Source organism: Anas platyrhynchos, chromosome 2 (genome assembly GCF_047663525.1).
Source record: "Anas platyrhynchos isolate ZD024472 breed Pekin duck chromosome 2, IASCAAS_PekinDuck_T2T, whole genome shotgun sequence".
NCBI classification, from domain to species: domain Eukaryota; kingdom Metazoa; phylum Chordata; class Aves; order Anseriformes; family Anatidae; genus Anas; species Anas platyrhynchos.
In genome coordinates, this window is record NC_092588.1 from 22,087,597 (window position 1) to 22,102,336 (window position 14,740).

The window sequence follows — 14,740 nt, forward strand, 5'->3', positions numbered from 1 at the left end:
TCAGCCCAACGCGCGCGCGGCGGGGCTTGACCCGCGCCGCTGCCCGTAGCCGCGCGCGGCCCCGCCTCGCGCATGCGCGGTGGCGGCGCCGCAGAGGGCGGGCGCGAGGACGGCGGGGGGCTCGCGCTGAGGTGAGGCCGCGCTCGCGACACCCCCCTCCCTCCCCCCCCCCCTTCATCCCCTCAGCCGCCCCCTCACCAACGGTCGCCAACGGTCGCCAACCGTCACCAACGGCCGCCAACGGCCGCGGCAGCGCGTGACCTCTGCGCGTCCCTGAGGGCGGCGGGCGCCCCTCAGAGGGGCGGCGGGCACCCTGGGCTTTTATTTTGTGTTTTTATTTCGTGCTTTTATTTTTGTATTTTTCGCCAAGTCTAACGGTTTGAAGTTTTTTTTCTGTTTATTTATCGGTTTCTGATGCTTGCAGCAGGCCTGGAGGGATAGGCCCGGAAGGGTTGAGCCCTGGGCTTAAATAACACGGACAGGCAGCTATGGGCCTGTCATAATCAGGTTGCGCTTGAGGGTTGCCCATTAAATATTCTGATCACAGAACGGTTGAGGTTGTAAGGGATTAAATATCCTCGTCACAGGATGGATGGGGTTGGAAAGGCCCTCAGGAGATCACCCAGCCTGCCCACCCTGCCGAGCAGGATCACCTAGAGCACACAGCCAAAAAGGCACGTGCAGGGGGGCTCTTGCTTATGTCAAGGTGACTTTTACATGCCACAAAAGGGTATGATCCTTCTAGAATAAAATTAAAAGTATTTAAGTAGGGCTTCTTGTCCTACAGTTCTTTTCCTTTCTAATATATTTTTTATGTTCTAGTAGGGAATACAGCCACCATGTCGTCTGCACTGTTGCCTAAGCCCCAAATGCGGCGCCTCCTGGCCAGGCGGATGAAGTTTCACCTCTTTGGGGCATTTTTTGTGTCTTTAGGATGTGCGGCGCTGTACAAGGTGAGAGCACTGCTCATTCAGTCATGAACTGGACTCGCTAGAGTGCTTTAAAATTCATAACACTGCTTTCTTGAGATTGGGGTGAGCTCTTCATCAGAAAGCTTCAGTAATGCATTTTTATGAGGGTATTTTCAGAATATAAAGAAATCCTCACAATCTTGAAGAAACAGTGTGAACGAACTGAAGCCTTACACTGTAATTAAGGTCATGCAATTTGTGACAGCTTAACCTTGAGTCTCCGAGGCCTAGGCTGCACTTGATTGTTCACACAGCTGATGCTCCTCCTGGTAACTTTCAATAGCCCGTGTCTCTGTCACGGTGTCGGAGGCACTGGAGAGCTGTCTTATCTTTTGGTTGGCTTCTGAGATCTTGATAATAAACAGGATGAAAGCACCGCCCGTCACACAGAAGCTTTCAGTATGGGGAGGGCTGGCCTGGTTGTTTTACCCTTTATTTCTGAGGTAGCAGGTAGAAATGGAGCCTTACATTTCCAAAAAAATCCTACTTACAGATTGCAGTTTGTTTTTCGTGGTCCTTAAAGAGCCTCCTGACAAGGATAAGAGGGGTAGTTGTTCTTAGTGCCTTTACTAAACTTTTCTTGGATCTTATAAGTTATGTTTTATCCCAGGCAATTAGAACATGTGTTACATTAATTTAATGGAAGAACCAGGTCTTGCTTCACCCACTGAACTCATTCATTTGCAGCATTAAATACTCAGAAAACTATTGATAAAAGCAGCTAGAAATCAAGTTAACATCAGGTTAACAGTGCCGATTTTGTGGTAAACGTCACTAAATGTCTGCCAGAAACAATGAACTTGCTCAGTTAAAGCTCAGCATCCACTTAACGTACCTGCGGAGAGGTCGGCAGGCTTGTGATGAGATCTGCAGTGCCTTTTTTTAATAGCCTGTGGTTTTATACTGCATTTGGCAGCCCCACATTAATGCATCAGTAGGGCAGCGGGCTGTGGTTAGAACAACTCCGATCTCAGAAGTAATTTACTATGTTATGTGTTGGACAAACCCACCTTAGCCTTTACTTCACGTTTTTTTTTTGGCTTTTTGAGCGTATCCTCGTGGCTCAGAGGAGCGAGCACCCGAGGTATCGGGACCACATCTTCTGACGCCACTGAGCTGGAGGATTGCTTTGGGAGCCTTGTCAAATTTTACCAGACTTTTGCAGTTGACCTACAACATAGCACAAATGTGGTCAAGTATTTTGGGATGCCATTTTAACTGCAGTTACAGTTCTGCAGCTGCCCACAGACACATTCAAAGGTTGGCGTAGCAATTTTTATTAAATGTCCAGGGGATATTTGGGTATCAATATAGACAATATGTATCTGGATTTTAAAAATGCAGTCTGCTTAAAAATGCAATGGGCTGTCTTTTAGCTAGCCTTTAAAGGTTTCACTTTAGACATCATTTTCCAGACCAGCAGTCAGGTAGCCTGAACTGTGGATTTGAACAGGAACAAAGCAGTTTTTTTTTTACCAAGTTCTGTCATTGATCTAAGGCTTTTTGACTTCTATCCACTGCTAAATTTATTGGTGTTAATAGCAAATAAATAAATACTGCTTGTAAAGGTTTGCAAGCTCTAATTTTCTGTGCGTTACTTTCCAGTTTGGAGTTGCTGAACCCAGGAAAAAAGCTTATGCAGAGTTCTATAAGAACTATGATCCCATGAAGGACTTTGAAGCCATGAGGGCAGCTGGTGTGTTTGAATCTGCGCCGCCCAAATGATGGCAGACTGCATTTCCAGGTAATAAGCTCCTCTGCATTAGAAAGGTTGGTGGAAAATAACATGCTTCTTCCTGGATTTCTTCCTTTTCTATCAAATAGAAAGGCTCTCCTAAAGAAAAAGGATACAAATAGCACTCCTCGAGAGACCTGTGGGTAATACAAACATGAAGAAATACAGGAACTGGGAAGGGGGAGTAAGGGCAGAATGGGAATCTCCTGAAAACCTTTAGGGCAATTTGCTTAAGTCGTGTGATGTAGCAGACCTCTGCAGGCAGCTGCCTTCAGAACAATTCTATCTTTGCATAGAGAGAAGACCGAGCTTTTGTGTGAGACGTGCCTGATACCAATACACGGATGCGGTGACATCTTGAATTGTGTAGCTTTGGGCTATCAAAATCAGCTTACGTGTTGTGCTGGTGGTGGCACAGCGACTGAGAAATGGATCTCACTGTAAGAAACAGAGACAGCTTCCACACATCCTTGTGTCTTTGGAAGCTCATGAGGGGAAAGATAACTGCCCATGAGGGAAATATGTATTTAATACATAAGTGTATGTATTTCAATATATAAGTATATGCTTACAAAACAAAACATGATGGCACGCAGCTTCTCGTGTACTAAATTCAGATTTTTGCCTTTCTGAATTCAGCTTGAATAGAACTTTGATCACGATACTATTCTCCTAGTGCTTTTTTTTTTTTCTTAGAGCACTGCCAAACTTTGTTCTTCTTTACTTCTTACCGTAACACCAGGAAAAAAAAGTCTTTATTTCAGCCTTGTTACAGTTATTAATAAGCACACTCGGTAAACTGCACAGGCTCGTGATGTGACAACTCAACAAAGAATTCCTCCCCCCTTCTAGATCAAGATTTCTTACATTGAGTTCTCTGCTTCTCTTAAAATGACTTCAAACTAATCTAGAATGATAGCTTTTTCATTCTTTTGGAATGTTTTCATATTGTGATCATTATGTGATAATCTGTGGCTCTAATTATCCTGGCCAGCTGGGTTTTCTCAGCCTGTTTGCTTAAAGCAGCAAGATTGAATAAAATAAAACATTTGTACTTAACGCTATTAATACGAAATTCTGTTGTGTGACAATCTACAACTATCTGGTTACCGCATAATGCAATTGGATGAAAGAAGCAGAGCTCCGGCTACTCTAAAAGATTAGAAAAGAAAAAAAAAGTAGCAGTCCCTTTTTCTCCTTGAGGAAAAAGTGTCTCTTCTTGAGTGATGATTCCCCCCGAAGTAAATAATGAAATGATAAATTTACCTGGTTTTATTCTCAGTAATTCAGCCTCTCGTTTGGCCCTTGGTGGTACGTAGGGACTTTTTAACTTTCTTAGACACTGGAATTGCATTCTTTAGTCAGGTGGCCTTCATCAGCGTGTTCTGAAAGGCCATCTGGTGGTAAAATCATTTGAAACAAACACTGTCAACAATGATCCATGTTAAATATTTAATTGGAATCACGAACGGGATTTTTCAGTGCAAATAGAGCTCCGCTCTGTAAGCTTATGTTCCCATTTGGAACTTAAAAAAATCAAGTTGCACATTGTGTGCACCTGTTAAAATTAAACGTTTCCTAAACATTTCTTCCATTCCTTAATTACACCGGCTCAAAAGAAAATGTGAAGGCTAAATCTTGATATGTCATTTTGTTTGAGCTGCTGAGGCTTTTTATTCCTTATCCTATTTATGTAAGAACTTGTATTTTTCTATAGAATAGTAGGAGAAAAGGGAAAACAATGCCACTGTTTCAAATGCTCTAAAAAGGCTGTGAAAAAGACAAGTACACAAAACAGATGGAAGACATTTTCGTTTTCCTCAGTAATTTAAATCTTAGCTATGGAAGTTGGATGGAGGTTGAATCTGATGCTTTTTTTGGTATAGTTACCTAAAGGGTACGGTGGTCATGCATATTCTACATCTGCTCCCATTTTATTGGAATCTATTTTGTATGTGGCAGCAAATACGGTGGTTTAGCTTCATTTAATACTCACTCTGGAATCAGCACTTGCCCCCGAAACGAAGGAAATGCTAGGCAGGGAGGAGAATTCATTAGTTAAGGTGTTAGTTTGGGAGTCTGTCTGGAGTTTGTTCCTTCTGGGCACATAGAGAACTTGGTATTTACGTGTGAATTTGCAGAGTTTCAGCAACCTGGTGTGGACTTTGGGGGTACTGGTGATGGAAGAGAAGCCCAAGCATAAATCTGGGGAGTGTCTTACCTCTGGAGTGTGCTCAGTAATACAATAAAGGGGCGAGTCATGGTGCTAACCACTTGCATGACTCTTGTCATGGAGCACAGCTGGTCTTGGATTGCGTTCAATATAATGTGGAGAAGCAATTTGAATTTGGTTTTCTTCCTTCCTTGGTAGGTTGCCTACACCACTTGTTTCCTCTCTGGCTCCTATCTGAAAGTTGCATTCCTTTCTCTTTCAGGCCCTTAGCAAGATTGATTCAGTTATCAGTGCTGCATGTATAGTGAATCTGACGTGCTGTGCAGGATCGTTCCAGCTCTTGATTTGTTCCATGTTTCACTTCTGTTTGCCACATGAAGGGTGTGTGAATCTTAAACTGTCAGGAAATAACAGGGGGAATTCCTCTAGACTAAACCACCACATAAACATTTCTCCCTCTTGCTTTGCATTCATACATACTAATGTCTTTACTGAGGGTATGAAGTTTGTCCAACATAACTTAATTTCTTTTTATCTTGCAGATCCCGTCCCGTCCGAGGAGACTTGATGACCGAACCTTACTTGTTCACTGAATTATCAAGTGTAATGCACTTCAGTGCATGACACACTCTAATGTATCTCAGTAAATAAAAAATGTACATCAGTGGGGCTTAATTGTCTTCATTAATGTCCAAATGCTTAAAGGCTGGAAAGAGCGGTGGAAAGTCTTCATAAACTGCTTTAGACAACCAAGTCTGTTTTTCTTTCCCCCAAGAATTATTTGCATCTTTGTTTTGGCCAGGTTCCACATTTGATAACAAAGTATATTCTTAAGCAATTACGGCTGGGATGTCTTTGCTGATTCTGGGAATGTCCAAGAGGCTAGTTGTTACAGGAAGGGAGAGGCAGCATTTCTGGAAGGGTCTCGCTTACCTCTGGCTTCAGAAGTGAATGGACCTCGAGATGAAAGAAACTGGAGGAATTCTGGAAATGCACCAGCCAACCTTCGTATCTTTTTCTGGTGCCATTGTTGTGTTGCCTTCCTTACAGCAGCAAAGTGTTACATCAAGACTTCGAATCTACGCCGCTGCCCGCTCCTATACAAGGTATGTAACTGTAATTAGAAAACGACTCCAAACTGCAAGTAGATTCACATGTATGTGGTGTACAAAGGGAAAGGCAATAAAAGGAGACATAGCAGAAGAGGAAATACTTACTTTAGGACATGAGGGTAATGAAAATGTTTCCATGCTGCTTCTAGACACACACATCTCTTCATATCTGGAAGCAGTCAGCTGAGCACACTTAATTTTGGATACGTTCTGTAGTCCAAGACCTGGTGCTCTACCTTCTGCCTCGTTACCGGCCACTCGGAGCGTGCTTTGTGCGCTGCCTGTAGCTGAGGCTGAAAATACACCAGTGCTACATAGGGCTGGAACGCCTGGTTGCTGAATGGGGGCACTGAGAGGAGTCAAAGCTGATCATGAGAAAGAAGGGGAGGCTTTGTATGAAGAAGCATGACAAATTAAGCCATCTGTGTTGTGTTTGAAGGTCTTCAGTTCAAATCCTGTTTGGAGTAACTCTTACTATTCTAAATGGATCATTAACTACTTAACTTAATAGGTAACTGTGAGCAGCGTTTGGACTAATGAAAGCACGTAAGTAATGTATTTGATCCAGCACATTAATAGGGAGCAACACGGCATTTTCTGTAAAGTTTCTGTAAGTGTGAGGCTGCCTTTGAGCAAAGAAAGAATGTGACATTAGTGGTGCAGGGGAAACCATCTAGTAATCAAAATACCCCCGGTCCTATAAATGTAAACCTAAGCTTAACAATAGCAAATGATACCAATTTATCTTCCAAATGTACAGTATAAACAGTGTGTGCCATTAAATACTGACTAACATTTTCTCAGCCATGTCTGCAGGTTTAAATAGCCAGGGGTCTTCAGTCATGCTGACAGCTTCAGAGGCAAGGAACTGTGCTGCTGCCAGGTGTGCAGGCTGGAGGAACTGCCTCCCTCTCAGCTCTAGCCCACATAGTCTTCCCAGCTAATCCTATCGGTTCTCCTCTATTGTTGCATCTTACAAACAATTGGGAGTGAGCCCTGGTGTGACACAGGGAAGGCCTGCATGAGCAAGACCCTAATCAGCTTCTTGTTACAGCAGCTGGCACGCTGTTTGTAGGAGCTGCAGAGCTGAATAACACGCCTGTCTGCCCTGAGACCATCTCCAACCATCTGTAAAGGTTTTTGCTATATTTATACATATATGAAATAATATATAAAAGGGATTGTTTGATCTAAACTACTTTGGGGAAGGGCTCGCCTTCCATAAGCCTGAGTGTGCCTCCAAATTTTTGGCTGGCTGGCTTTATTCTTGAGTGTTTGAGGAATGATTGATTGTTCTGGAAGCAAACTGAAAAGATAGATTTGAAGTTGTGAGCTCTCCAGGTCTAAAGAGCACTATGAAAGTAGGTATGCTCGGAGGGTACACATTGGAGTGCTTTAGCAGCTAAGTACAGGCAGCTGCTCTTTGGACAACTTTGTTTTCATAGTTCACACAGCTCATATGTAGGAGAGGCTGATTTATATGCCATCTCCACACATGTTTCCATACATGTGGTCAGAAGGGGGAGAAAGAACCTGCCTAATGCAGTAAAGATGCTAGCTTAATTCATTGAAGAAGAGTGTAATTCAAGCAAGTGTTTATTCCAAGGGAATATAATTCAGGAAAAACACAAATAACAGTTTAAACAATGGCTGCAATCTACAAACTTTTAGGAAAAACCACTGCCTTCCCTCATCTTTTACAGGTGTGTTTGCATCCCCTTGGCTGGTTTGTGTCCTACCTCCATAATGAACAGATTAGGCTAATTCACATGGTGACTATAGTGCTGTTTTGATTCAGTTACTCACAAAACCATAAAACTTTTCAGCACATGTTTTGGCAAGCTAATCATCAGGTTTTTACTTCCAGCGTATTGTCATGATCTATTGCATTTTCTGGTACAGGACAAAATCCAGTCACCAGCAGGAATCTGGTGGGGTCGGTCTACATGAAGCTTGCGTGTCTTTGTTGTCACCGTTCTACATGATGACGGCTCATTCACTCGTAACCGAACGACCAAACAGCTCACAAAAACAACTTGTAGCAATAGCTTTATTATCTTTAAACAAACTCTATATTACAATTTATGCACCAATATGCAAAATTAGAATTATTAAACCATTTCCATAAAATACCAGGAATGAATTGTATGTATATGTACACTTTTTCTTAAAATAGTGTTATTTAAACAATGACTCAATTATTAAATCACTATGAAATGTTGATAATTAATAGGCTTATTTCACATTCAGAAAGAACAACTCAGATCCCAGGCTACTGTATTTCAGTACACAAGAGACACGGCTTTTAGAAATATCTTTTAACAAAGCAGAACTCACGAGAAAAACGTTACAAATACTACATTCTTATGTACTGTGCTTTTGGTCATATCAGGTATGCATAGAAGGTATTAACTAACTAAAGCAGATGTGTTTGCTCAAAATGATCAGACTTGATTCCAGTTCTTGTCTCTAATTCTGGCCGTGTTCAAGAATCCCCAGACAAAACGAATGTCCATATACGTATAACAGGGGAGAGAAGTTACAAGCACAGTTGAGAACCAAGCAGTTTTTTTTTTTTTTTTTTTAATAAAGCTGCTCTAGACAGATTTGGTTTATAAAGTAACCTCACTGTGCCTGGAGAGAATGATTTCTTGTCTACTACAAACTGTAAAACATCTGAAAATAAGACACTTAGAAAGCTCATTTGTCTTGATGTGTTTAACATAGTATTCTTAAGTGTACTGTGATGGCATCATAACTATTAATGTAATCAGACCCCGTGGGTCTTTACTTTTGGATCAACCCGAAAAAAAAGATCTCATTTTGCTTAGCAGAAACATATCTGAAAGGTCGTATTTCTAAATATCCTTGTTTTAAATCACTTCCAAGATGATAAGCAAAAAATGAATTAGGGCTTAATTGAACATTTACTACATGTAGTGGTGGCAGATCAGAAGGGAGAGAGACCCAACAAGGCTATATTTAGCACCTGCACATCTACGATACAATGAGCTTTAGATTCTTGGTAGATTTTAAGGAGGCAAAGCTCTGGTTCTTAAGTTTTTGAATTGCATGTTACTGGCTTCCAGCGAATGACCAGACAATGCACAATGTCATATATACATTGAAAGTCCTGAAAATTTGATGGTGGATGAAATAAAGTTTCTGTATACAGACAGTTTTAAAAATAAATTCATGTTGTAGTTCATGTTTTGTTCTCCAAACCAGACAAAGGCACTAGTTTACATTAAGGACTAATGTCCTGCAAAACTTCAGTCAAATAAAGGAAGCTATTTTAAGGTTAAAGTGGTGCTAAAACCCAGCTGTCACTAGTAACTTAAAACAGCCACACTGGGTTTTTCAGATTTAGTGGGGGAAAATGTTTTGCCTCAGGATGTACATGTTGGGGGGAGTGCGTGTGTGGGGGGAAGGCTCAGCCTTGAGCAAGTTTTTACAGCTGAGTTATAAACCTGGTTTATAACAGAAACTGGCAGACCCTAAAGTATGATATAGTATGTATTGATATATATTTGGTGTGTGTGGCAAAAATGACTCTGTGCACTCAATTCTTCCTTATTCCCTGATTTTTGGTAATTGAAAGAAAAAGGATTTTGATTGACCCATAGTCCGAGGCTTTTCCCTTTCACTTCATTTGTTTGCTAGAACACTTTCCTTCCAGCACTAGTATCTTGGCCAGGGAGCAGGAATGTTGTCAAGGTTAGAAAAGCTTAACTTCATTATAATCTCCTACTTCAAAAATTACATGCATCTCTACTCGACGTAGGTTACTGCAGAGAACGCATTATGCTCGAAATGGTACGATATTACTACATTCACCACAAATATTTATTAAAAAAATCCTTTCCTCAGGGCTTTATTTTTCACCATGGTGAATTTGCTAATGAATACTTGGGCAAAATTTGGGTCAACTACATACTGATACGTTTTCATTACAGTTGGAAGGTGTTCAGCGGCCACGGCTTGCGGTGCTGGCATTGCAGCGGCAGCGGGGGCGAGGTGGTAAGATGTCTTTGTGACGTACTCCACGAGGCGGTTGTACTGCTGTTCTGATAGTCTCTCTCTAGCTCCATCTGCCTGAAATAAGGCAACATAAAATGATTACTTGACAGTAATGACAGCAAAATGATAATTGACCGTAACTGAACTCAACAGTGAAGACAGTAACTTGCAGATCACTTTGTACAGTTAAAAATCTTCCTCCCTGGGATCTTTCTTACAGTAGTTTCATGGATGTTTTAACCAGCAGAGCTCTCCTGTAGTTTAGTGACTGGTGGAATACTCCTTTCCTTTGCTGTTTTGTACAGTTCTATCCTGAGATGCTCTAACTCCTACAATTACCTTAAAGGAGGCTATAGCAAGGTGAGGATCGGTCTTTTCTCCCAAGCACCAAGACAAGAGGAAATGGCCTCAAGTTGCACCGGGGAGGTTTACATTGGCTATTAGGAAAAATTTCTTCACTGAAAGGGTTGTGAAGTATTGGAACAGGCTGCCCAGGGCAGTAGTTGGGTCACCATCCCTGGAAGTCTTCAAAAGATTTGTAAAGCTTAGTGACATGGTTTAATGGTGGACTTGGCAGTGCTAGGTTAAAGGCTGGACCAGGTGATCTTAGAGGTCTTCTCCAACCTAAATGATTTTAACTCCACCATAGAAAGGTCTAAGCAGTATCTGCAAAGAATTTCAGGGATGGACTCCACACACCTTGCTCAAGAGCTGGTCTTTACAACACATCAGCTCTTTGTAAACAGGAAAAGCATCTAAAGTCCTCTTAGAAAAACATCAATAGCTTCCAGCAGTGTTTATCAGTTGGACAGCATTTATAATTAACAAACCTTTCTCTTGCAAAGTAGAATTTATGACAACCCACAGCCATTTCTGGGAAGTTAAGTCTTTCAGTTACTTGATTCAGAATAAGGACTAGAAGCTACCTTCCAGGTGACTGGGTTATCTATGACTGGATATATCCATTTGCCTCTGCTGACCAAAGAAGCACCCATGTATATATATATATATATATATATATATATATATATATATATATATATATATATTTTTTTAAACAAAATATTTTTGCTACAGATGGTTTGGGCATGTTATTAATGGAGAAGAAATTAAGGTATACATGCAAACTGCCTTTACCACCAGGGGCTGTAGGGACTCTTCTGAAGAAATCCCTTTTTGTAGGATGAAATACACTGAGGTTCAAGGCTCTAGTAACAAGGATACAATTAACCCACTTCCAGCTAAAAACCAATACTGCTAACAGAAAGGTGGCATCTACCCTATGGTTTCAACCCAATAAAGATGAAAAGCCATGGGCAAACTTGGCTCTGGAAAATCAGTCTGCTGTGCCCCTTTTTATTTTATTTTGAAGAAGAAACTGAAGATGACTATGACTAACTTGGGAAGGGCAAGCATGAGAGAAAATACCAAGCTAGCTGACTTCAAAACAACTTCCAAAAAAAGATATTCAGAAATATCACCATTGATACTTGAGGGGTATCAATATCAAAGTCATTCAGAACATAACTTATTTCCAAAATGTGAAAAGGACAGAAAGGCAGACACTATCCTAGGGATAGGGTCTGACGCTTCCTTATTTATAGTGGGAGAACTGCTGACCAATTTCATTTTTGCATGGTTTAAAATGTCTTTCTTTGTTGCATGTCACACTGAGGATTCAAAGACCGCTGTCTTCTGACCGTCCTTCAGGGGGTTTTACACATGCCTCAGTAGATGTGATGATATTTTCAAGCAGCACCATTGGATTCAATTTAACAGCCACGATCAATATCCTGTCACATCTCCGGACTGCAAGGCTCATTTTATACAAACCATTGCTTATTTGAAGAAATAATTAATATGATTCATAGATAGTGACAGATGTCACATTCAAATCAAAACAGTCCCCTCTTTTTTTTTTTTTTTTTTTTAAACTATGCCTTTGGAGAGGAATTTGCTGCTCAACAAGTAGGAGCACTCCTGTTTTCAATCATCACCACAAAAATGCTGAAGGAAGTAGGCTCATGAACAAACTCAGAAGCTCAAAGTTGGAGCCTATGCTTAGAAGCAGTGGAAATGCTGAAATGGGCAGAGGAAAGCTTGGTTTCATCCATGTTCTTAAAGGGAAGGGAAAAAAATTACGAGGCAGACTGCTGCAGCAGATACAGAGCTAACGATGGAGAATGGTGTCTGAATGATGGCTTCAGTCTGCAATCACAGAAAAGGTAACACCTCATTAGTCAATCTGTTTTAGCAGTTGAAAGGAGAAGAAATAGGCTAACGTAGCACCTATGTAAACTAGATTACACTTCTGACTACACTCTGACCAAAAGATCAAAGTTATAATAGGAGATGGAAATGGTGCTGGCATCCCACTCCCCTATTTCTGTGAACCCATTCTTCATAGGAGCTCTCCCCATGCAGACAGGCTGAGGGAGCTGCGGCTGTTTGGCCTGGAGAAGAGAAGGCCCCGGGCAGAGCTTACAGCAGCCTGCCAGTGCCTAAAGGGGGCTGCAGGACAGCTGGGGAGGGACTCTGTGTCAGGGGGTGTAGGGGTAGGGCAAGGGGGAATGGCTTTAAACTAAAAGAGGGGAGAGTTAGATTAGACACAAGGAAGAAATTCTTCTCTCAGAGGGTGGTGAGGCCCTGGCACAGGCTGCCCAGAGAAGCTGTGGGTGCCCCATCCCTGGAGGTGCTCAAGGCCAGGCTGGATGGGGCTTTGGGCAGCCTGGGCTGGGGGGAGGTGTCCCTGCCCATGGCAGGGGGTGGAACTGGGTGGGCTTTAAGGTCCCTTCCAACCCAAACCATTCTGTGATTCTGTGATTCATTCAGCTCCAGGCTATATCCCATAGATATAGCACAATTATTCAGGAGGAAATATTAACTGTGCTTGGACGGTCTTCCAAAGTAACTGGGACCCTACTTGCTTCCAGATGACTTCATCTGTAACTGTCGACTTCTCCAGCCAGTTTCAGTTTAGCTTACATTGTCAAGACAACAACAGAAACTTGGAGTTGCTGTTATTCTACATTTTTTTTTCCTAAATGGGACGTAGTGTTGTCATTAACCAACTATTTTAAAAAACTGTAATATTTATAGCCAAACCATTCAATCAGTCACAACTTGGTTAATGGTTGCTTAATGCACCTGTTAGATGAATCTTAAGAGATTGTATGGCCTTTAATGTTAGAAGGTCACATTTTGGGGCTTAAGAACTCTATTTTTTTCTAAAATTATCACTTATAAAGAATAATCCCTCAGCAATTCTAAATCGACAGTGGCTACAGCATATTTGTTGTGCAGTCCAGATCGTGTGTAGCAATAACAGTCTGCGCAGAGCACACTCGGTAAGTAAGCAGGTTCTTTCTTTTTTATTTCTACTACTAATTTGAAAATTCAGAGTGGTTTTCAGCTCCAGGTATGGTACCTGTAGCACCTATCATGAAAACCCTGTTGCAGATCATCACAAAGAAATTCAGGAATGTTTGGAATTCCAGGGCCCGTCAGTTTTTTGCTCTCTCCGTGATATTATAAGCTACACCAAAAGCAGCTGGAAGAAGAGGCCTTTTAGAGTTTGATGTCTGTCTGGAACCAAGCAGCGTCTCAATTACTTTGGAAGATAATCCAAGTACAATTAATGCTTCCCTTTCAATAACAACATTGTCAGTGCCAGAGTTTTCAAGAATCCATCCAGGCTATTCCTAGCCAGATGGATTAAGTTATATATTGTGGAGGCAAACAAGCCATCAGGCAAACCTATTGCTGAAGGAGTCAAAATATGTTCTATAACATCTCTGGTGATTACAGCTGTAGAATAACTCATGTTTTCTTTCCTAATAGTTCCAAGAAGCTGAGAGGCAAGGGGAGAAACTGTTTTGGGTAGAGCCGAAACAAATCTTTTGGCAACTATTTTGGGTGAACAGTAAGACACAAAAGTGCATTTTTTATAACGTTGAAATTAATCATTTAAATTTGTTGTATTATTTCTAGGGTCTTCGATTAAATTAATCAGCAAATTAGATATAATTTACATTTGGCAACACTACCTCTGTTTTTTGGATGACATGACTGGGCATTTTTGTAAGCAAAAAATTTTGGTCACCTTCACTGATGTCATCATGTACAGAAGTGTAGCAGGACATCTTCAGTGCAACAAGAGAGCCCACCATTAATATTTAGGAGTCATGTCTATTTAGGTGTAGGTTCTGCAGCTCTGAGGCTGCTGACCTGCAATTCATAGCTTGCTACTCCTAAGGATGCCTTTCCTTATCAAAATCAAAGAGTTTTTTTTATAAATGCTCTTGTTGGGGAGCTGAAAGGGAGACCATGGCAGAACAGCCCCAAGCACCACAGAAGTGAAATGCACAGCTGCAGAAAGAAAACTTCCAAGTATGAGAGGTCCCAATCCACTAAGGCAAAAAATAAGGGAACATTAATTACAAAATCATATTACATAACTCTAGGTAATTAGCAAAACTTTATGAAGCTTTTGGAATCTGTTTTTTGCGTAGCTACCTTAGAATAAGAAAAAAAAATCTTATTCTTGCCTGCCTTATTTTTAACTGCTCCTCTTTATAGCACATTTCTTTAAATATTCCCAGAAATTCCACTGTGAATTCTGCATTCTGAAGGCATACTTATGCCAAGTCGGTTTTGTACAGCATCACTCAGCTTTTAATGTCCCGCCATCACTGACATTGCTCCACCCCTGGGGGCACAGTCACCGCTT

General features: G+C 41.4%; 2 protein-coding genes across 10 annotated transcripts in view; one reads left to right on the top strand and one right to left on the bottom strand.

Annotated features, from left to right (window-relative positions):
* The first annotated feature begins 6 nt into the window (after positions 1 to 6).
* COX6C (cytochrome c oxidase subunit 6C) lies at positions 7 to 5,543 on the top strand. Of its 2 annotated transcripts, none has more exons than XM_027452513.3 (4): positions 7 to 131; positions 826 to 953; positions 2,577 to 2,715; positions 5,422 to 5,543. In XM_027452513.3, exons 2-3 carry the CDS (start codon positions 840 to 842, stop codon positions 2,694 to 2,696), a joined length of 234 nt encoding a protein of 77 aa, XP_027308314.1. In that variant the 5' UTR covers positions 7 to 131; positions 826 to 839; the 3' UTR covers positions 2,697 to 2,715; positions 5,422 to 5,543. The 2 variants fall into 2 exon arrangements, with proteins under 2 accessions (XP_027308314.1, XP_027308315.1); XM_027452514.3 differs by having other exon boundaries at positions 9 to 131; positions 823 to 953.
* A 2,482-nt stretch (positions 5,544 to 8,025) lies between these two features.
* VPS13B (vacuolar protein sorting 13 homolog B) overlaps positions 8,026 to 14,740 on the bottom strand; it is a 465,257-nt gene continuing 458,542 nt past the window's right edge. For all 8 annotated transcript variants that reach the window (XM_072034434.1, XM_038173544.2, XM_072034433.1 and 5 more), the window contains one exon: positions 8,026 to 10,086. In XM_072034434.1, coding sequence (XP_071890535.1) covers positions 9,841 to 10,086 — 246 coding nt within the window. In that variant the 3' untranslated portion in view covers positions 8,026 to 9,840. The remainder of the gene's footprint in view (positions 10,087 to 14,740) is intronic.

What these genes read in the sequence shown, in the direction of transcription:
- COX6C (XM_027452513.3), top strand. Translation starts at nt 840, where the DNA reads ATGTCGTCTGCACTGTTGCCTAAGCCCCAAATGCGGCGCCTCCTGGCC. An exon ending in GATGTGCGGCGCTGTACAAG is followed by an intron (nt 954 to 2,576) that starts GTGAGAGCACTG and finishes GTTACTTTCCAG; the next exon opens with TTTGGAGTTGCTGAACCCAG.